The sequence below is a fragment of the Budorcas taxicolor genome, chromosome 21 (assembly GCF_023091745.1).
Source record: "Budorcas taxicolor isolate Tak-1 chromosome 21, Takin1.1, whole genome shotgun sequence".
Taxonomy (NCBI): Eukaryota; Metazoa; Chordata; class Mammalia; order Artiodactyla; family Bovidae; genus Budorcas; species Budorcas taxicolor.
In genome coordinates this window covers 31,478,955-31,502,908 of record NC_068930.1, presented here as the reverse complement: position 1 = coordinate 31,502,908, position 23,954 = coordinate 31,478,955, and the positions used below count along the sequence as shown (strand labels likewise).

Below are 23,954 nucleotides of genomic sequence, written 5' to 3'. Positions count from 1 at the left end.
CATAGGCCATAAGTCAACACTACTTGGTTTTAAAATGTATGTAAATAATTCAGAAATATTGAAAGTGGATGCTGACTCCCGCAGCCATTTCCAGGAGCAGCATAATCTGTCGAGCAGGTACAAGTCCTGCATCAAATGAGACTTTCAGAAGAAGGCCTTTGGGACAGAGCTCTAGGTCAGGATTCACAAATGGCCAGTGCTGGCCCGAGCACTTGGCACTCCCCAGGGCTTTTTCATCCCTCCCTGGACACCTGTATTAATAATGAAAGACCTCAAGTCAATAATCTAATCTTCAGCCTTGCTGCTGCTGCTGCTGCTAAGTCGCTTCAGTCGTATCCGACTGTGCGACCCCATAGACGGCAGCCCACCAGGCTCCTCTGTCCCTGGGATTTTCCAGGCAAGAACACTGGAGTGGGTTTCTGTTTCCTTCTCCAAATCTTCAGCCTTGGAACACTAAAAAAAAAAAAAAAAAACAAAAACCAACGAGCGAGAGTTGGACTGTGAAGAAGGCTGAGGGCTGAAGAATTGATGCGTTTGAACTGTGGTGTTGGAGAAGATTCTTGAGGGTCCCTTGGACTGCAAGGAGATCCAACCAGTCCATTCTGAAGATCAACCCTGGGATTTCCTTGGAAGGAATGATGCTAAAGCTGAAGCTCCAGTACTTTGGCCACCTCATGCGAAGAGTTGACTCATTGGAAAAGACTCTGATGCTGGGAGAGATTGGGGGCAGGAGGAGAAGGGGACGACAGAGGATGAGATGGCTGGATGGCATCACAGACTCGATGGACGTGAGTCTGAGTGAACTCCGGGAGATGGTGATGGACAGGGAGGCCTGGCGTGCTGCAGTTCATGGGGTCGCAAAGAGTCAGACATGACTGAGTGACTGAACTGAACTGAACTGAAACCTGAATCAAGCAGAGGGAAGGAAATAAGACTAGAGTAGAAAGAAATAGAATAGAGAATAGGAGAACAATAGAAGAAATCAATGAAAACAAAAGCTGTTTTCTTGGAAAGATAAACACCATTGATAAGTTAGTTAACGAACCAAGAGAAAAAAAAAAGAAGACTCAAGTTAGTAAAATCAAGAGTGAAAGACAGGATACCACCACTGATCTTCTGGAAATAAAAAGGATAAGTTTAAGGGAAAACCATAAGCAACTACATGCCAGTGTAGTTGTAATGTATAACAACTAAAAACCCGGATGTAATGAACAAATTCCTGAAAAGATTCAAATTATTGAGACTGTCTCAAGAAGAAACAAAAAAGTCTGAGTAGATCTATGAAAAGCAAAGAGCTTGAACTATTAACTTTAAAACTTCCCACAAAGAAAACCTCAGGCTCAGATGTTTTCACTTATAAATTTGATCAAACTTGTAAAGAAGAATTAATACTAACCTTTCACCAACTCTTATAGAAAATAGAAGGTGAAACATTTCCCAGGTCATTCTGTGAAGCCAGGATTATCCTGATTAAAAAACAAGCAAACAAACAATAAAACTGGACAAGAGCATTGCAAGAAATGAAAACTATACTTATTAAGACATCATTTCTTAATAAGATGGACAAAAAAATCCAAAAGTTTAATAACACATTCTATAGACACAGCTGTGGGGAAACAATTCTCATAAAATATTGGTGGAAATGCAAGATGGTGCAACCTCTATTGCGGAGAAGGCAATGGCAACCCACTCCAGTGTTCTTGCCTGGAGAATCCCAGGGACAGTGGAGCCTGGTGGGCTGCCATCTATGGGGTCGCACAGATGGAAGGAAAACTTTGCAATGTTAGCAAAATTATGTGTGCATTTACCCTTAATTCCAATAATCTCACTTCTAGGAAACTAGCCTAGAAATGACTGGCAAAATACAAAAGGACACGTGGCAAGGCTTTTTGCTGCTCAGTGATTTGTAAAGACCAAAACTCACCCAAGTGTCTGTATGGTTGAATGAATTTTCATGCATTCACTCAAGGATTCAGGATACACAGCTACAAAACAGAAATGAGACACGGCTAAGTAACACCTCCCCAAAGTGGAGAAGATAAGTACAAAAAGCAAGGTGGGAAAAAGTGTATAAAGTCCTCTATCAGTTCCATGAAAAAAATACTGTGTCTATATAGACACAGAATTAATATTATATACCAATACTCAAAAGGAGAAAGATTAAACAAAAAATATTTTAAACCTTACACTTTAAAGTAAATAAACTTTAGGAGGAAATAGATATAGTAGCCAGACACTTCTGAAAAAACCTTCTTTGCAGTTTTGAGTTTGCAATAATGTAATCATTTTCAGTTCAGTTCAGTACTCAGTCCAGTCTGACTCTTTGTGACCCCATGAATTGCAGCACGCCAGGCCTCCCTGTCCGTCACCAACTCCCAGAGTTTACCCAAACTCATGTCCATCGAGTCAGCGATGCCATCCAGCCATCTCATCCTCTGTCGTCCCCTTCTCCTCCTGCCCCCAATCCTATTTTATGTAATTATATTAAATTGAGAAGCCAATTTCTAAAAACCTAGGGGAAAATTCCATATGTGAATCCAACTATGTATCATTTTTGCCAAGTAGCCACACAAGGCAGAATCATTTTTAAGTGATGTGAAAACCCTAAGTCTCTTCAGTTGGGTCCAACTGTTTGTGACCCCATAGACTATAGCCAGCCAGGTTCCTCTGTCCATGAGATTCTCTAGGCAAAATACTGGAGTGGGTTGCCAGGCCGTCCTCCAAGGGATCTTCCTGACCCAGGATAGAGCTGATGTCTCTTCCGTCTCACTCTGGCAGGTGAGTTCTTTAGCACTTGAGCCACCTGGGAAGTCCTTGATGGGATATACCTCAGACCAAAAAGAAAAATAAAACAACATTTTAAACTGCTTTCAGTAATTTATGAGTCACAGTAATACTGTTGCTCTGAAACTTTACCTAAGTTAAAGCAAAAGAGAAACTGTGTCAATGACCTGAAGATAAGAGAGCATAAAGAAAAAGAGACATAAATATAAAATCAAGGACTTTAAAGAAAATCACTGTTTCTAAATGTGAATGGGAAATCATCAGTACGAACTCATGATGAATTTTCTTTTATGTATATTATATAAATTAATATATGTGATAAAAATCACATTTATTTTTATTAATATAACCTGTTAGCATATCATGTTCCTTTCTGGTCCTTTTTTCTCTAAGTATATTTTTACAGTTGGAATCAAACTGTACATAAAATTTACTCATATTTTCCTCCTAGGATTAATTATATTGAAAATTAAAATATTAAAATAGAATATATTAAAATATTAATAATATTTTTAAAAATATGTTTTATTCAACTGCAAACATCCAAAATATCATTTTAACATGCAATCAGTAAAAAATATGATCACCAGTCTTGGCCATTTCATGTGTTTTATGCATAGATTTCATCTCAGATTGAACGGGGCATGTTTCATGTTCTCAGTCAGCAGGCAGATGGCGCTGGGGCCACCGTGTTGCACGTGGCAGTCCCAGGGGACTGGGCTCAGCATACTGGCCCCGGGGAGGATGGGCATTGGCTTGCAGAGGTCTGGGTATCCCATTCTCTCCATCTTATCTGACCCTGAGAAGGGCCTAAATGACCAATGACAGTCATGTCCACTGACTGGAGAGCCACTTACTGGCTGGCTGGGATGGGGTTGGTCCTTGGCACTGACCACCAGGCTTCGTGTTCTGCACCATGGTGGGGCTGGCCATAGAGGCAGCCGCAGGGAAGGCGGGAAGCCTTCCTCGTTGCTCCAGTCTGATTCCTGATGCCCCAGAAGCACCCAGCACCCATAATTTTCCCTCGAGCCCTGCAGTCAGACCTACAGCCACCTGCAGCCTCCCCTCTGCCCAGAAAGACTCCTGCTAAAACCTATGAGCCCATCAGGGATGTGGTCTACAGGGCATATAACCCTGCTGCCAGGCCAGAGCTGCTTCAGGGTAGGCACTGCCGACTCACTCCAGGCTGTGTGCATGGGCAAAGCTTGGCAGGAGTCACACTTTACCCGACCCCAGCACCCTTGCTGGGACAAAGATGTCAAAGATGTCTCTGCCCTCTAGTGGGCAGAGACCTGAGACAAGCTGCTGAAAGCAAAGGATAGACCTCTCCTCCCCAGGCCCCCTGCACAATCCTGCATCCACCTCCAAACTTCAGAGGCTCCCCAAGCCTCTGGGCACCCCCCAGGTGTAGGTATGTTCTCCTGCAGCTGGCGGTGGGGGCTGGTCCCAGGCTTGGCCTGCAGTCCCAGGAGCTCTACAGGGTGGACCTGACAGCCTGGGCCAGTTAGGGTCCTGCCCGCCTCTCACAATGTCTGGGCAAACAGCCTCTTGACTCACATGATCCTCAGTCTCCTCATCTGTAAAATGGAAACTCCCCCAGTGCCCCTGAGGTCCAGTCTGCCTGCATCTCTGTTGGTTCCTCTGGATGACAGAGGGAACCCAGGCTGAGGAGAATTGCACCCCCCTCTGCTGGGGAGGCATTCCTTGAGTGGAAGGCCATGGGTGGGAGAATTTCAGGGCTCAGGTTTCTTCTTTCCTCATTCATGTCCATTGAATCGGCAATATCATTTAACCATCTCATCCTTTCCTGCCCCCTTCTCCTTTTGCCCTCAATCTTTCCCCCATCAGGGTCTTTTCCAATGAGTCAGCTCTTCCCATCAGGTGGCCAAAGTATTGGAGCTTCAGCATCAGTCCTTCCAATGAATATTCAGGGTTGATTTCCTTTAAGACTGACCTGTTTGATCTCCTTGATCACTGGACTAATCATTACAGCAAACCTCAGAAGCTCTCATCAGGGTAGTTGTGGGGTGACTGTGGACATAGGTCGCTTGGGCTGTGGTTGGAGTGGGGACCCGGGGCTCAGGGGCACCAAGACAAGGCTGACAGTCACATGGGACTCACATCCACCTCGACCTCTGGCCCAGCCTCAGATGATATGAAAGGATTAGGGTAATTAGGGCACTGCCTTCAAGCTAAAAGGCTGCTGAAAGAGCCAGTTATGTCCAATTGTCTCAATTATTCAAACAGTGCTGACATTTTTAGCTGGGAAGAGCTGCTGGGGGAAGGGTCACTTCAAAGGGAAAGTTCTCACTCCCTTCCTCCAGCCTCCCCAGACCCCAAGGCTGCTTTTGTGGCATGGACATTGAACAGCCTGGTGGGCTGGGCTTTGGCTTCCTTTTTGGGCTTGGAAGCGAGGTCACAAGCCTCATGGGGATCATGAGAGCTCAGTATGGGGGCTCACGTGCTCCTCATGTGGACACCTCCTCTTAAAGGGTGGGCCCTCCTCGGCCAGCCTCCTGCCTGGCCAGAGGAGGAGGCGGAAAGAGGCCAGCTGCACCCTCTTGGCCCCGTGCTGGGGCAGGTAAGCTCAGGTGTGGGGGAGTGTTGGAGGTAGGACTCAGCTTCCTGGGGCCTCCAGCTCCTCTCCTGTGGAGCCTGGCTGGACAAGGTCATGTGGGAAGGGCCAGTGAATCCATGTTTCCTGAAGGGACAAGCCTATGGAACCGGCCACCACCAGGCTCCATTGTCTAAATGCAGATGCTGGGGTTCTGCTGAGAAGCGCCAGCTCCAGGGCTTGGCCTCCTGGCCTTCACTCCCTAGCATCTTACCTTGGTCCCCTGCTTCCTGCAGAATGTGCATCTGTGAGTCTTCCTCTTGGCCGGGATGTCCCTATAAGCCTTTATCAGCTGACTTTTTAGCTGTTAGTTAAAACCTCGGTGGAAAGATTGATTGGCTGTGAAGGAAGATGGAGATTGCTTCTCACTGCTAGGGGGCAGGGGGTGGGAAACGGTAGCTGGCTTCTAGAAGGCAGTTCACCTGCCAGTGCAGGAGATCCAGGAGATGTGGGTTTGATCCCTGGAGAAGGGCATGCCCCCTGGAACAGGTCATGGCAACCCACTCCAGTGTTCTTGCCTGGGAAATCCCATGGACAGAGGAGACGGGCAGGCTACAGTCCATGGGGTCACAAAGAGTTGGACACAACTTAGCATGCACATACGCCCAAGTCCAACAACTGCACAACTAAGGATATGTCCTAAGGAAATAATCCTGATGGATTAATGTAAATATAAGCCAACATTTATAGAGCACTGTTTACTACAGTAAAACACAGGGGACAATCCAAATGCTGAAACAGAGGACTGGACACATAATCGTGGTCTATCTACAAGGTGGAATGTAGTCTTTTTTTTTTCGATGTGGACCATTTTTAAAATCTTTACTTAATTTGTTACAATACTGCTTCTGTTGTATGTTTTGGGTTTTGGGCCTTGAGCCATCAAGGATTTTAGCTCCCTGACCAGGGATAAAACTCTCCTCTCTAGCACAGGAATGTGAAGTCTTAACCACTGGACCACCAGGGAAGTCTTTGTAATGTATTAACTTTTTAAAAGACAGAGAAGAATGAATAACGACAAAGCAGGATAATCATAGTTTTCATTACACACGCGTGCAGACACACACACACACATCTTATCTATTCATAGGAAAGAGCCAAGGAATACGTTGAAATGCTAGCCATTATTTTAAATCCAGTTAGTTTGTCTGATGTTTATTTATTCCTTTGTACATTTCTTTTTCTTTTACTTTAACAATATTCAATAAGAAATACATTTTCCTTTTGTTATCAGAAAAATTGTAAACTTTAGCAAATATTAGCAAAAATAGTGGGAATGTGGGGAATGTTGAAAATATTCACAGGATTTGTTCTCGGTTGAACAGAGGTAGGAGACGGGAATAAAAGAAGGGAGAGAGGTCGGGAGGAAAAAGACAAGACAGATTTGCTGAGCCTAAAGTAAGTATTTATGGAGGAAATAAGAGGGAAAATCGGCCTCTCTGGGAGAGGACCTTAGTAATACAGGTCTGATTTTGGGAAAGGGTTGTCTTCGGGAATGTTCACCAAATTACATTTTGCAAACTATTGAGCAACATTAAAAAAAAAAATATATATATATATATATATATATACATATAATTTGATTTGTTTATTTATGGCTGTGATAGCTCTTCATTGCTGTGTGGGCATCACTCTAGCTGTGGCCAGTGGGGGCTGCTCTCTAGTTGTGGTGCTCAGGCTTCTCTTATTGCAGAGCATGGACTTTAGGGCACACAGACTTCAGTAATTGTGGCTTCCGGGCTCTAGAGCACAGGCGTCGTTGCTCCATAGCATGTGGGATCTTTCCGAATCAGGGATCGAATCCATGTCTTCTGTGTTGGCAGGAGGATTCTTTACCACTGAACCCCCAGGGAAGCCCTTCAAGCAGCAGTTTTGATTCATGGCATTTGCCGTGATATTTGTCCCATAAAGTGATCATTCCCTGCCTTGTATTTTAGTCAACCAGTGCCAAGGGTATTTGCTGTCATGGTTTATGTTTTATTAGTTATTTTTCAGCAGAAGTCAGGGCTTGTGTTGGGTTTGGCTCCTTCGAAACTTCATTTGTTTGTTTTGCGAAGTTGATAAGTACAAGGCACAGAAAGATGTGCAGGCATTTAAGTGGTTGGTCTTCATTCTGAACTAAGTGAAAACAAAGCAGACTTTCTATTAACTTACAGTCCTCTTGACTTGGAGCACTTAGGTATTCTTAGAAAATTCTCTCTTGCTTTGTTTGAAAATGTTTTAAAGTTGTTCTACAATTTTGTGTGCGCGTGTGCACATTTGTGTGTGTGTGTGTTAAAGTTCTAGATCTGGGAAAATAGAAGCCCTCATCCAGAGGACTAATGAGACCCAGTCCCTGACCTAGAGATTAATGGCATTCAGTATTTAAACACCTCCATTAAAAAGACAGTCACCAGGGATGCATTAATATGCAGAGAGATCTGTCCCTAGACATCAATGTACATTGTAGAGTAGCTGTATCCAAACAAAAATAAGTCATGTTAAAAAAGTTGGTGAAATATAAAAATGTATTTAACTCAATATATCCCCAATATGATCATTTCAAAATGTGGTCAACATAAAAAGTGTATTAGTTTTTTAATGCATTCGCAGCTATTAGCTCAGTTGCGTCTGACTGTTGTGTCCACAGATACAAGGCTCCTCTGTCCATGGGATTCTCTAGGCAAGAATACTGAAGTGGGTTGCCATTCCCTTCTCTAGGGGATTTTCTCAGGAATCAAACCCACTTCTCCTGCATCTCCTGCATTGGCAAGCAGATTCTTTACCACTGAGCCACCTGGGAAAAATCCTCCCAAACACTTTTTCTTTTCTTTCTTTCTTTCTTTTTTGGGGTGGGAGGAGTGGGGTGACAGTACTGCAAAGCACATAGGATCTTAGCTCCCCAAACAGAGATCAGATCCACAACCCTTTATTGGAAGGTGAAGTTTTAATCACTGGACCTTCAGGGAAGTCCCCACTTTTCTTCCTAAGGTCCAGTGTTAGACATGGCAAATGATAACTTGCTGTTTTACATGTAAATTCACAGCATATCCCAACTCAGACCACCCAGATTTAAGATGCTCCATAAGCTACCTATGGCTGCCATGGTGAACTCGACATTTACACCTCAAGGGTGGTCCTTGCACAGCTAGATCATGCCAGAAAAATCTTATTACAACTTTTTTTTTTTAATTCAAAATAGAGATAGTTCTGTTCTCTATCCTCCTTAAAGGGAGGACCTCAAAAGCATCTGCCCATTTTGGAGAAAATTTTTTGTATCTGCCAGAGAAGACAGATGTGAGATGAGGGACAGAGCCATGCAGGGGAGTCAGCCCGGCCACCTGGCCATGAGACTGGCCAAGCTTGTGGCTTCACCATGTCACTGTGTCTTATGTCTTGATGCCCCCTAACTTCCCAGCTGTTGTTCAGTCACTCAGTCGTGTCAAACTCTTTGCGACCCCATAAACTGCAGCATGCCAGGCTTCTCTGTCCACCACTATCTCTCAGAGTTTGTTCAAACTCATGTCCATTGAGTCAGTGATGCCATCCAACCATCACCTCCCAGAGCTCCTACCAAAGTCCTAACCCCTCCACTGTCTGTTTCCTCATCTGTGAAACCACAGTGAGGGAGCCCACGGTCTCTGCATGGCCCCCACCCCAAATGCATCCAGGTTTGAGCGGGCATCACTGTGCCCATCACAGCAGAGAAGGGAGTCCTGGCATTCTTCCCTGTCCTGCTGTCCCCTCTTCAAGAGCACTTTTCTCATTTCTCCTGTGTGGGGGTACTCACAGCCTCAGCCGTGCAGGAGGTCTGTCAGCCTGAGTTCCCACATCCCCAGGGCAGTGCAGGGCAGCCAGAGGTCAAGGTTTTCACATGGGGTTCTTTCTTGCAGTTAATAACAGCAGAGAATTCTCCTGATACAAGGGTCAAACCAAGTCCACGTGTGGGCCCCATGCAGCCCTGGATGAGAGCGCAAGACGTCTGCTCTAAATAGACACATGAGACCAGCGGTTTCTTTTGGCTAAATTGGTCCACAAATCACCATTTCACTGTGGCCTTTGCTGTTAATTTTGGCCCAAGAAGCAGGGCCACTGAGTAAACAGAGACTCACCCAGCAGCAAACCAGCTCTTAGTTCCGAAGCCACTTCCTGAGGCCCAGACCAGGCTGTCCCGTTGCCCCAGCCCCACCCTCCCCACCTTCCCTGGGCACCCCCACTTCAGCCCTGCCTTCTCCAGGCTGTGCCCTGCCCTGCTGCTCCCACCCACACCTCCCCAGAGGCCCCTCCCCATCCACATGAACCCATTCCAGAAGGTCCTGATGCCACCCCTATTCTGAATGGGGGTGGGGGTGGGGGGTGAGGCTGGCTGTCTACAGCTCCTCAGGACTTGGCTCTAAATCCACATAAAAGTCCAGCAAATGACCTGATCATGAGATCTGGTGGTTACTCCCCAGGTTGTATAAAGGTTACCTGGGGCTTTTTATTGTTAATAGCAGATACTTCTTCTTTTTTTTTTTCTTTCTTTGAAAATAAAACAAAAAATGAGCTGGCAGGGCCATCAGCCCACTTCACTATGACCCTCCTCCCGCAAACCTGGCTAGTCCAAGGACACTCGATCCTTAGCAGGCTCCTGAGACACTGTGTCTGTCCTCGACCTCCCAGACCTTGTGTCCCCAGCCCTCTCCCCTGCTCCTGGGGACTCAGTGCCAGACACCTTCCTCACTACTTCCTGCCGTCTCCCCATCAGCAATCTCTCTGATTCCCATTATCTAGAGTTATCTAGATATCGCTATACCCTGGGTCTCATTCATGCAACCACCTGACCCCTTTCCCTCCCTGCAGGTCCAGTGGGTGCCTGGAGCCTGAGGTGTTCACTGCAGGGGGCTGGATTGTCTTCCTCAAGCCTGGGCCTGCGTGGCCCCACCTCCATAAATTGCACCCCCAGCCACCCAGCTCCACCAGCCAGAAACCTAGGTTCGTGATTAGGCCCCTCCTGTCCCTCCATCCCCATCAACATCAGGTCCTTTCCCAGCCCCAACAGCACCACCAAATATCCCATCTGCCTGCTACTGAACCTTCTTCCCCGAGTAAGAGAAACTGACTAGAGGCCAGACCAGGCAAGGCTTTTTCTTTCATTATTAGGAATTGCTGTTCATTTGTGTTATTTTATTATTAGTTATTATTCTATTATTAGTTATTGTTAATCTTTTACTGTGCCTAATTTATAAATTAAACTTTATCATAGGTATGTATGTATGAGAGAAGGCATAGTATATCTCGAATTTGGTCCTATCTGGGTTTTGGGCATCAGCTGCGGGGTCCTAGCATGTAACCTCTGTAGATAAGGGAGGGGAGCTGTTGGAATGACCAAGATTTCCATTTAAATGTGTGTGTGTGCCTGCGTAGTTGCTTGGTCATGTGCGACTATTTTGTGACCCCATGCACTGTAGCCTACCAGGCTCCTCTGTCCATGGAATTCTCCAGGCAAGAATACTGTAGTAGGTTGCCATTTCCTTCTCCAGGGGATCTTCCTGAACCAGGGATTGAATCCAGGGATTGAATCCACGTCTCCTGTAGCACTTCCCAAATATGGCACTAGTATCATCTCAGTTGAAGCTCAGAACTATGCAAAGCAGTGTCCCTTTCAGAGACAGGAAAGTTGCAGCTCAGTGTGGTGGGCAGTGCTCCCACATTCCCCTACTCAGCTTCCTGCACTCTTTCAGATGGGAGCCTAATCCCCAGGACAGGGGTCCCATTACCCTGCCCCAAGGCATTTCAAATAACCACTTCTTCCCTGAAAAAAATAAAATGCTTCTCAATTTCTGTTAAAAAAATAAAATAATATAAATATTTGTGGTGGAAGAGACTACTTCAAATGAGTGAGCGGGATTTAGCCTAGGGGCTGGGGGGACTTGGAGGGTTTATGAATAAACCCCAGGAGGCTCTGCTTCCTTTCATCTCAGTCCACATGCCCTTCCTTAATCCCTTGGCCTGACTCAGCCCTGGGGCATCCTCTGGAGGGCTGGGAGGACTGTTTACCAAGGGGCCCTCCACCCATCGCCTCTCACCTGAATTTGCCTCTGAGACTGAGCTCGCCCCACGTCAGCTGACTTGGGTGACTCCCTGTTCTGTGTGCCCAGCTGCCCTCAGGGGCCCAGGGGTGGGCTGCTGCCCGCATCCCTGGCCACACTCCACCTGGGCTTCTGAATCACCCCTTAGTCACCAGGGGACAGTGAGCACCACCCTTCCACCAGGCACTTCTACAGGAGACCGAACAGGGCTGTGGCTTCCGAGATTCTTGTGGGAGGAAAAGGGTCAGATGAGAGAGGGAGGGTGTGTAGGAATAGCCTGCCGGAGGGGCTGGGGAGCAGGGAGCCAGAGAGCCTCCCTGCCAGGCCTCTTGACGGAAAATAGACCCTGTGAACCATGACTGCAGGCATAGAGTGAGCGACTTCCGGGACCTCTTGTTCATCCTCAGAAGATTCTAGAACATTTCTGGAGACTAACCAGTAACATAGTACCACAGACTTGATGGATATGAATCTCCCACAAAAATCACAGGAGCCACAGTCCTGCTCAGTCCCCTGCAGGAGTGCCTGCAGTAAACTCCAGGAGATAGTGAAGGACAGGGGAGCCTGGAATGCTGCAGTAGTCCATGGGGTGGTAAACAGTTGAATATAACTGAGTGACTGAACAACAACAACAAGCAGTAACTGGAATTTTGGAACTGGATTCTTCCTAACTAACCTAAAAAAAGAATAAGAAAAATTCAGAGTTAGTACTAATGCAAAGCCTTTCTTTCCTCAGGGAAAGTATGGTAATCACATATTAGCTTTTTCATTAGAAAAAGAATGGATTTTTGGTGAAGCAGAGGGAAGTGGGTTGAGCCTGGAGCTGTGTGGATACCAGCTGCTGCCCTTGCCCATGGCTACAAGCAGAGTCAGTGCTGGGCGCCTTGAAAAGCCCCCTTCTGAGTTGGGGGAGCAGATGCCAGGCTGATGCCCCTGGAGGCCCACAGATGCCCTGCACCAGCAGGAAGGGTGCCTGGGGGGCGTTTGAATACTGCCTGTGATGGAATAGATGTGACTATGTCTGAGGCATGTTACTGCCGGCCCTGCTCCTTACCCACCTTAGCACTTGAGACCCTGCAGGGCAGATGGCTTGTCCCCCTTGTGATGACAGGGGCCTGAGCCTAGTTTCCCAAGGGGCTAGACCCTGGCTTTCTGATTTCCCACGTGCATGTGTGCCCTGCCGCTAAGTTGTATCCCTCTCTTTGGGACCACATGGACTGTAGCCCACCAGTCTCCTCTGTCCATGGGATTTCCCAGGCAAGAATACTGGAGTGGGTTGCTGTTTCCTCCTCCAGGGGATCTTCCCAACCCAGGGATCGAACCTGAGTCTTCTGCATTAGCAGGTGGATTCTTTATCACTGTGCCACCTGGGAAGCTCCCCTGATTTCCCACACCTGGTTACTAACAGTTTTCTGTGAGGGGCCCACTTGTTGGTTTCTTATGCAGGGGTGGGGTGGAGGCACTGGGAGGAAGGGTCAGTGAGCCATTAGAGGGAGTGGGGCCTGGAGAGGGATCAGAGGGTGGGAGCCGGAAAGGGTGGGCGGGACTGGGGGGCAGGGCCAAAGATGAGGCAAAAAACTGAACGGTATTCCAGGGTCAGGTCTCTATAGCTCCTGTGACTGTTCCCCAGCCTTTACTTGCTATTCATGGCCTTTGGAGTTTTGAAGGTCAGTGATTTCAGTTATTTTCCAGGATGCTCCTCAATTTGGTTGTCAAAAGTTTCCTCCTTATTAGATTCAGATTTTGCATTTTAGGCAGTTTTTCTTCTCTGCATTTCATCTAGAGGCTCATGGTGAATATTGGTTTCATTGCTGGTGACAGCTCACTTTATTTTAGGTGGTATTTACCAGATTTCTCCAACCTGTCAGGTTTCTCATTTCCCCTTTGTGATTAAGAAATATCTGTGGGAGATGCCTTGAGATTATGTAAGTGTACTATTCCTCTCCAATCCTTTACCTATGGCATGTAGATTTCAACAAAGATTCTTGACAGTTGCCAAATGTTGGTTTTCTTTATTTTCTTTATTTTTTAAATATTTATTTATGTGGCTGTGCTGGGTCTTAGTTGTGGCATGTGGAATCTAGTTCCCTGACCAGGGGTGGAACCTGGGCCCGCTGCATTGGGAGGGTGACTAAAAAAATGCAAGAAAGAGCTTTCCCATCTCCCCTATATATTTATTTATGTATAAATTTATGCCACTGTGAGTTCATGGATCCTTATTTCAGCCAAAGGGTTACAGTTCTTTATTGTGATCATTTAGTTTCATGCTCACATCTCAGATAAAGCCAATGAGAGCCTTTCAAAGAGGGTTGTGTGTTTTCTGACAAGTTCCCAAGTGGAAAGTAAACACTTCCTTACTTTCTGGCACAAGATGTTCCAAGCTCTTCTTGTACTTTCTCTGCCCCAGATCTGGATTCAGTCATTTGTCCTAGGAGCCCTGGCTTTTTTTAGTGGAGAATGTTGTTTAGAAACAAATATTTGCACACTAAGTATATTCAATTCTGTCAGAGTGTTTTTAGCCCCTTTTGGTGGATGGAACCAGGAAATAAATATACATACATGTATATGTGTGGTCAGCCGATGATCCCCAGTCTCCTGAGCTCTGTGCTTTGTGTAACCATGTTGGTCTCAGCCTGTAGAAAATGAAGCTCCTGGCTAGGCATGCCCAGGGCATTCACCCAGGCCTCACTGCAGGGGGTCCCACAGACATCACCCCTCTAGGACTGATGTGGCTGCCCTAACCCTTGTGGTTCTTATTCTTATTACAAAATACACTTCAGACAAGACCAAGGGAACTTGGAGGAATAAGATTTATTAGTCACAGGTCCTGGAGGGTCTATGGCAAACTTGAGGCATGGCCACACACCAAGGTCATACATTCACATCATTCAGATTTTTAAATGGGAAATCTTACACCCGCATGGAAAACCACACACAGATTCTTATGGCATCTTTATTTGGAATTGACACAATTTAGATGCAACCAACTTCAGAGGGTAGATGGGTAAATAATCTGTGGTACATCCAGACCATGGAATATTATTCAGCACTAAAAAAGAGTTATCTGTCAGAAAGGCATGGTAGAAGCTTAAAGGCATACAACCAAGTGAAAGAAGGGGCTTCCAGGTGACACTGCTTGGTAAAGAACCTGCCTGCCAATCCAGGAGACATAAGAGACACAGGCTTGATTCCTGGGTCAGGAAGATCCCCTGGAGGAGGCATGGCAATCTACTCCAGTATTCTTGCCTGGAGAATCCCATGGATACAGGAGCTTGAAGGGCTATAGTCCATAGCATCGCACAGAGTCAGACACAACTGAAGCGACTTAGCACGCTTGCAAGTGAAAGAAGCCAGCCTAAAAGGACTTTAGAGTGGTGATTCCAACTATACAACATCGTAGAAAAGGTGCAACTATGGAGATAGTAAAAATTCAGTGGTTTCCAGAGAGTAGGAGGAGGGAGGGATGAATAGGCGGAGCACAGAAGATTTTTGGGGCAGAAAACACTGTGTATGATACTATAATGGTGGATAGAAGTCATTTTAATTTGTCAAACCATAGACTGTACAATGCCAAGAGTGAAATAACACACACTATCAACTTCGGGTGGTAATGATTTGTCAATGTAGGTTCGACTTTGGTAAAAAATACACTTCCCTGGTGAAGAATGTTGATAAGGATGGAGGGCAGGGAGTTTATGGGAAATCTCTGTACCACCCTTTCAGTTTTGTTGTAAACCTAAAATGGCTCTAAAAAAAATAAAGTCTTAATTTAAAAATTTTTTAAAATTGAAGTGTAGTTGATTTACAATGTTGTGTTAGTTTCAGGTGTACAGCAGAATGATTCAGCTATCTGTATCTGTATCTATTTCTATGTATCTTTGGCCACATTGTGCAGTGTGTGGGATATTAGTCCCCAACCAGGAATTGAACCCAGGTCCCACAGTGACAGCACTAAGTCCTAACCACTGGACCACCAGGGAATTCCCACATATTCTTTTTCACATTCTTTTCCTTTATAGATTATTACAAGATATTCAGTATAGTTCCGTGTGCTATACAGTAGGTCCTTATCATTTATCTGTTTTATATATAGTGGTGTGCATCTGATAATCCCAAGGTCCTAATTTATCCCTCCCCCTCAACCTTTCCCCTTTGGTAACCATAAATTTGTTTTCTGTGTCTGTGAGTCCATTTCTGTCTTATAAATAAGTTTGTTTGTATCACATTTTTAGATTCCACATAAAAGCAATGTCATACGATATTTGTCTTTCTTTATGGCTTACTTCACTAAGCTTGACAAAAAAGAAAATCTTAAAAAAACTAAGCAGGGCCCCAGGCTATGGGCACCTCCTTTCCACCCAGGTCCCTGAGGCCTCTAGGTCTCCTTCTGAGGGAACCACTGCCAGCTGCTCCTGGGGTATCATTCCCATACATGGTGTCTATTTTCTAGAAATTATCCTGTGGCTTGCTTTTTCACTTACCATAGCTCAGTGATTTTCCCCTATCGATAGAATAAGAACATCCTATTCTCTTTCAAAAATTTTGTTTGTTTTGTCAAAGAATTGCATCGATGACTAATTCCATGATTTGGGTAACAATCCCCTACTGATAAGCAGTAGGTGACTCCCAGCCTTTTGATATCACAGACAGTGATGCAGTAAATAGCTTTGGGCCTGTGTCAGCTTGTTCAGGCATATTTGTAGAATAAAATCCTAAAAAATGGCAAGTGAAAACATATAAGCTTTGTAACTACAACAAATGATTGCCAAATAACCCCTGATGGTAAATGTACCAATTTCCAGCCCCAGCATCAATGTTACACGAGGCCCCAGTTTTTCACAATCTTCAATATTTTTAATTATAAAAGTAACAGTTGGTGAATCTGAGCACCAGTTAGAAACATTACTTATAAAATGACTATAGTGCAATGGGGCCTGGGAGTCTAGAGAAGACCAGGTTCTTGTCAGCAAATTGGAGACCTGATCAGAATGACTTCCTTGTTGGTCCAGTGGTTAAGACTTTGCTTCCCAATGCGACAGACATGGGTTCCATCTCTGATCCAGGGGCTAAGATCCCACATGCCTTGTGGCCAAAATAACAAAACATGAATGGAAACAATATTGTAGCAAATTCAGTAAAGACTTTAAAAATGGTCCACACACACACACATCTTAAGGAAAAACAAAACAAAACAAAGACCTGATCAGAGACTGACAATTTTGTCAGCTTTTCCAATAACTCAGGTCCACACCAGGCTCCGCAGGACACTGGCTGTCTCTAGGGGCACCAACATTCCCCTTCTGTAGACTCTGATTTTCATGCAAAGCACAGGTTTCCTAGCCCTACGGAAACCACAAAAGCATATTTCTGAGCCATTTCTCTTAAAAAGAACCAGAGCTAAGATCCTGAAAGGCTTGCATTCACCATTCTTGGAGGTGTTTATTCAGATGTTTTGGGCAGACTCCCTGTTACTATTCATTTTATAAAAGTAAAATAATGAATTCTGAGGTTGGTTTGGGAATATCTCAGTCTAATGTCCACTTTTTTCCTCTTCTAGGGACAGAAAGCTTGGATAGAAAAAACTTTTTGCAAACGAGAGTGTATCTTTGTCATTCCCAGCAATAAAGACCCAAACAGGTAAATTGGAAGCCATAATTAAGATGTTATTCAAAATAGCCCTTGTCCACCAGCTGCCAGCAACTATTCTGGTGTTTGAAGGAAAGGGAGGAGGAGTCAAGGATGCCCAGAACTTATTCTCCATGTGAGTCATTAAGCAGAGAGTCACCTGGGCTATAAACTCCTCCATCAGGATGCAGACAGCCAAAATGACCTACAGATTCAATGTAATCCCTATCAGAGTTCTGGGTGACTTCTTTATAGAAATCGACAAGCTGATTGGCATGGAATTGCAAGGGATCCAAAATAACCAAAACAATCCTATAAAAAAGAACAAAGTAGAAGGGCTCATGTTACCTGGTTTCAAAACTTTCTACAGTTCTACACTAATCAAGGTAGTGTAGTACTGGAATAAGGGTAGACATAAAGACCAATGTAATAGAACTGAGAGTCCAGAAAGAAACCCACTTGTCTATGACTTGTCTATGATTTTTTGGCAAGGTTACCTAACCTGATGGGGGAAGATTAGTTTCTTCATCAAATGATGCTGAAACAACTGGACATCAAGGCACAAAGGAATGGCTTTAAGCCCCTACCTCACACCACATATAAAAATTAACTCCAAATCTATCACATATCAGATATAAGGGCTAAATCTATAAAGTTCTTAGACAAAAATGTAGAAGTTAATCTTCATGACCTTGGATTTGGCAAATGATTCTTTGAATTGACACCAAAAGTATGAGCGGCAAAACAAATACACTTTCAATGTTAATTTGTGTAGAGAAATGTTTTACTAAAGCAATGGAAGAATTTAGCAATATTGAAAAATCCTTGAGGGTCAACTCTATATGGGGGGGGTGGGTGGAGAATGAGTGTCCTTTGTCACAGAATTTCAGTGATTGGTGGCCATAATCATGTTGTCAAAACACCAAAAAGAATTAAAGAACTTCCCTGGTGGTCCAGTGGTTAAGAATCTGCCTGCCAACTGCAGGGGACACAGGTTCAATCCCTGGTCTGGGAAGATCTCACATCCGTGGGACAACTAAATCCCTGTGCTACAACTACTGAGCCTGCGCTCTGGAGCCCTTGCTCTACAACAGGAGAAGTCACTGCAATGAAAAGTCTTCAACTTAACTATAGAGTACCCCCACTCACTGCAACTAGAGAAAGCCTGGATGCAACAACGAAGACCCAATACAGCCAAAAATAAATAAATAAATAAATTTTTTAATAAAAAATTTAAAATAAATACAACAATTCTTAAAAGAAAAAGAATTAAGATGTGTTCAGTAAGGAAGGGCAGTCATCCAATGTGTTTAAAATAGTCTGGTGTGGAAATAGATATGCACTGATTATCTGGAAAAGGACACCATAAGGGGTATTTCTGTCCCCAGTAAAACTGGATGAGGAAAGTGTTAGTCTGCTTCTATTCAGGTTAATGCAGTGTAAGAAGGAGAATGTTCTAGAAAGACCAAGCTTTGTCTTTGTTTTCAGGTGTTGCTGTGGCCAGCTCACCAACCAACACATTCCCCCTCTGCCAAGTGTAACAGCCAGCAAAAATGGAGAGGAAAACAAGCTGGCGGAAGTTCAACCAGAAAAATGGTCTGTTGGCAAACACACCCAGAGCTACCCCACAGATTCCTATGGGATTCTTGAATTTCAGGGTGGTGGATACTCCAACAAAGCCATGGTAAGAGAGGCCTTGGGAAGGGGTGTCACAAAGCCACAGCCTCCATCAGAGGCCCAGCCTCCCAGACTCTGAGACCGTAGACACCTGGGTCTTCTTTCAAGGGCGTGATGCAATCTTCCTAGAGTTTTCATTGTAAAGACAAGAAATATATCTGCACACTCCAATTTTAGCCGTGAGATTTGGAAACTGGGCACTATGATGAAGAGCACATGCTGTGCTGTGCTCAGTTGTGTTTGACTCTTTGCAATTCCCTGGACTGCAGCCCTCCAGGCTCCTCTTTCCATGGAATTTGCCAGGCAAGAATACTGGAGTGGGTTGTCATTTCCTCCTCCAGGGACTGAACCCAGGTTTCCTGCACTGCAGACAGATTCTTTATTGTCTGAGCCACCAGGGAAGTCCCAAGAATACTGGAGTGGGTTGTCATTTCCTTCTCCAGGGCATCTTTCTGAATCAGGGATCGAACATGCATCTCCTGCATTGCCAGGCAGGCTCTTTATCACTGAGCCACCAGGGAAACACAATAAAATCTATACTAAGAATCGAAGTCCAGCCGGACTCTACAAAGAAACTGTTCCATCTCCAGGGATAAGAGACGAATTATGTCATTTGGTTTTTAGGGTTGTTTGGGGCTTTGTTTTGTCTTTTCTATTAAATAACTGCCGGCATTGAGCCACCCTTAAATGGGTGAGGAGCGCCTGGAAATATTTCTCTCTGAAGTCCAAGCCCAGCCTCCCTTGGCAGGCATTCAGCTGGTCCAAGAAGACAAGAAGACGGCGGCCTTTCACATTTGCATGTAAACAGGGAGTGCCCTCTGCCTTTCTGAGGAGCCCTGCCAGAAAGGGGAGGCGGCAGCACTGGGATCCCTTTCAGCCCATTCTAAATAATACTCCCACGGTCCCTGTCAGGCCATTTTTTGCTATTTTATTCTATTTCACTGGCCCAACATCATTGTTCAGATAAAATTCAGAAGTGTTCCAAGCAAATACCATAGCACTGGGTCTTCCAGAAGGGCGCCCTGCCTACTGGCCAGGACACAAAGAGGCATTTTACAGGGGCCAGTGCATGGACTCATTAACCTCTTCTTCATCTTAAGGGAAAGGTCCAGCCCCAAGATCAGTTACAACCCCCATTTCCAGCACCCATCCCCTCTAAGACATCCTGTCCAGCATCTGGAGCCACATTCCAGCTGAGCCAGCTTGGGACCTTTTTTAAAAAATTTTTTATTGGACTACAGCTGATTTTCAATGTTGTGTTAGTTTCTGGTATATAGCAAAGTGAATCAGCTATACATATACATATATCCAATCTTTTATAGTCTGCTCCCATGCAGACCATGAGCAAGTTCCCTGTGTTATACAGGAGGTCCTTATTAGTTCTCTATTATATGTATAGTACTGTGGGTAAATGTCAACCGGAATTTCCCAGTTTATCCCTCCTCCACACCTTGGGTTCTATAGGCTTCCCTGGTGACTCAGTGGTAAAGGATCTGCCTGCAGTGCAGGAGACTCAAGTTAGATTCCTGGGTTGAGAAGACCCCCTGGAGAAGGAAATGACAACCCACTCCAATATTCTTGCCTAGGAAATCCCATGGACAGAGGAGCCTGGTGGGCTACAGTCCATGGGGTCGCAAAGAGTTGGACACGACTGAGTGACTGAGCACGTAAGCATGCACAGAGCTTTACCGCAGTCAGCTTTGACCTGTTATACATGTTTCTGATTCAATAGTAAAAGAGAGATGGTCCAGGAAAACAGATTTGGGATTTGGGTGGGTGGAAGGGGAGGGGGATTGAGTTGACTATCACTGGATTCGACTGGATTTCGCTTTCTTCCATGGGCTTGGAGGAATCCCTGGCTTGAACAATGTAATTTAGCAACGGATCATGAGCACATGAAATATAGCCCAACAATGACCAATTGTTAAAAAGCTTTACATAAAGTAGATAAATTCCTAAATTGCTCTAAAATTTTTGTAAACCTAACAGGCATATTTCTTAGAAGTTTCCAATGAACAAAAAGTATCCAGAAATAAAATCAATCTGGAGTAATTTCTGTGCTCCTATGAATGCTAGACACAGTGAAGAAGTGTTTCAATTGTTGTTTAGAACTATAAATGGTCTTTGCTTTGAAATTTTAGAATGTGTTTCCTTTGAACTTTGGTTTCATTTTCTACAAATTTGTTTCTACAAAATTTCTGACAAATTTGTTAATTTGCAGACATTTGTGCATGTGTGTGACAGTACTTAATTTTTTGGGGATTATTTACTTTAAAAATATTTTTTATTGGAGTATAGTTGCTTTACAATATTGTGTTATTTTCTGCTATAAGTCAGAAACAGAAAAACGAATGTCACATATTAATGCATATATGTGGAATCTAGAAAAACGGTACAGATGAACCTATTTGCAATGCACATAATTTTTAACAAGCTAGTTAAATAATTAAAAATAAATCTTTGCTAATCGTAATATCTTTCAGTATTGGACACTTTCAGGATTCCTTTTACTCTCAGTATTAATTATTGTCATTATAGAAGTTCTGATACTAGGAAAATTGGCTGAGAACTTTGACAAAATAAATCATCCTAAGGCAATGAAAAATGCAACCCACTCCAGTATTCTTGCCTGGAGAATGCCGTGGACAGAGGAGCCTGGTGGGCTACAGTCTAGGGGGTCACAAAGAGTCTGACATGACTAACACTCACACAACACAAGGCAATGAAAAAATAAAAGATAAGGTTTGCCAGGTAAAATACAATACCCCCAATTACACTTGAATTTCAGATCAATAACATGTAATTTTTAAGGATGCCCCAAATATTGCAGGAAGCATACTTATACTAAAACATGTTCCATTGTTCATGTAAAATTCAAGTTTAGCTATGCATTCTATATTTTTACTTGCCGAATCTGGCAACCCTCCAGTGTTCCTTCCCATTGTGTGGCCACGGACTTGCACAGAGGGCCCCAGATCCCTGCCAGAGAGAAAGGCAGGAAACTGTCACTTGAACCGGAGTGACAGTGACACGAGGGTCAGACCCAAGAAAGGGTGCTGAGGGCCACACCCTCTTTTGCAGTATATCCGGGTCTCCTACGACACCAAGCCAGACTCGCTGCTTCATCTCATGGTGAGAGACTGGCAGCTGGAGCTCCCCAAGCTCTTAATATCCGTGCATGGGGGCCTTCAGAACTTTGAGATGCAGCCCAAGCTGAAGCAGGTCTTCGGGAAAGGCCTGATCAAGGCTGCCATGACCACTGGGGCCTGGATCTTCACCGGGGGCGTCAGCACGGGTAAGTGTCGGCCCTCTCCCTGGCTGTGAATGTGGAGACCCTGAGATCACTGTGATTCCCTAGAAGCTTTGGGATAATTAAGATCAAGAAACAAAATATGCTACATCCTGAGATTGAGACAGGCTGGGTCCTGAGACCCTTCGCTGCAGCGCTGGCACCTGGACACACCTCTCCTTGAGATACAAAATCAAAGTAACTAAAGAGAGAGTCTCATAAAGTTATTTTTATGGGACTAAACAGTGTCTATGTGTATGCACAGTTGGGACAAATTCTGGACCCAAAGTTACAAAGAGACTGAAAACAAAAAAATAACTGCCACTTCTGAAGAGCCTGGAGCAAAAGCAGGGGATCAGGAGCAAAAACAGTATTGTGCATGCCCCCTGCACACAGCACCACCTAATAGGTGGGCAAAACACCTAAGCCACCCCTCCAGACTCACCCCTGGACACACTCCTGATCCTCACTCCATGTAAGGAACCAGCTCACCCCACCTTGGGGAGCAAGCAAGGGCACCTGTTGTTTGTTCTCACTACCCCTCCTGCAGCAGCAGGGACCCCAATAAAGTCTTGCCAGAATCTTGTCTGGCCTCTAGGCGATCTCTATTGATGGGGGAAGGCCAAGAACCCTGGTTGGTAACAATAATGTTTATGGCAGAAGTGAAATTTTATGTGGTATCTTGGTATTTATTTTGGTATGATCATGATAATGGTCAACATCTCTGGCACCTACTATATGCTATTCTTTGACGTGAGCACTGGACAAAGCCTCATTTTCACTGAGGCTTCTGACAATTCTTTTCCCATCACTGAGGCCCAGAGAGGTTGAGAAACACACCTGGCCATCTGACTCTCAGCTTTAGCTGAATGCAGACAAAGGGAGACCCTTGCTTCATCCATCCTTAGGTTTTGGAAACTTGTAAAGAAAATTCCTGTACAGTTGCTTTGGTTTTTATTTTCCCTTTCCTAGGAGCTAATGCAGGATGACTAGTTTTTATGAGCTCAGACTTTCAGTGATTCAACCCTGTTCTGCAGGAAGTGGAGCAGCTCAGAGCAGGGATCCCTAAAGTTCCTGAAAAGTGATTTGATGGGAGGTAAAGGGCCTGCAAATATGACTTACGGCTGCTCACAGGTGTCATCAGCCATGTGGGGGATGCCTTGAAGGACCACTCCTCCAAGTCCAGAGGCCGGGTCTGTGCTATAGGAATTGCTCCCTGGGGCATTGTGGAGAACAAGGAAGACCTGATAGGAAGGGATGTAAGTATTTTCTCCCCAGAGGTGTGCAATTTTTAAAAACTGAAGGCTTTATTTTGATGTCATTGTAGATTTCACCTGCAGTTGTAAGAAATAATAAAGAGAGGTCTCATGTAGCCTTTTCCCTTTCATTAGCAGTAACATCTTGCAAAATGATGATACAAGACTTCAAGCAGGATACTGACCGCCCCCCCCCCCCCCCCGCCCCCCGCCCAGTGCTTCAGCAGTAAAGAACCTGCCTGCCAGTGCAGGAGATGAAGGTTCTATCCCTGGGTAGGGAAGATCCCCTGAAGAAGGGCATGATCTAAAATGTTGGGATGTTGGGACTTCCCTGTTGCTTCAGTGGTTAACACTCCATGCTTCCATTGCAGGGGATGTGGGTTCAATCCCCGGTCAGGGAACTAAGATCCCGCATCCCATGAGGTTTGGCCAAAATATGAAAAAAATGTTTTTAATTGCAAAATTAAGATACTGGGTTGTCATGATGAAAGTATTTTTTCTAATTTAATATAAAACTTAGAAACAAACAAACAAAAAAAAAACCTTTCAATAGAGAGGCTAGGGAAGGCAGAGCAGGTTGAAGTGCACAATTAGATGAAGCCGTAGCTCCACATCTGAGTGTTTTTGTTTCTCCTGTTAGTCTTACTGTCGAAGTTCTG

The 23,954-nt window shown here is 44.7% G+C and overlaps 1 protein-coding gene across 1 annotated transcript in view; it reads left to right on the top strand.

Annotated features, from left to right (window-relative positions):
• The first annotated feature begins 16,018 nt into the window (after nt 1-16,018).
• The window catches only part of LOC128066460 (transient receptor potential cation channel subfamily M member 1), a 64,777-nt gene continuing 56,841 nt past the window's right edge, over nt 16,019-23,954 (top strand). Inside the window, exons 1-5 of the mRNA XM_052659520.1 lie at nt 16,019-16,039; nt 17,006-17,085; nt 18,562-18,757; nt 21,832-22,045; nt 23,174-23,298. Of these exons, the coding sequence (XP_052515480.1) occupies nt 16,019-16,039; nt 17,006-17,085; nt 18,562-18,757; nt 21,832-22,045; nt 23,174-23,298 (636 nt within the window). The remainder of the gene's footprint in view (nt 16,040-17,005; nt 17,086-18,561; nt 18,758-21,831; nt 22,046-23,173; nt 23,299-23,954) is intronic.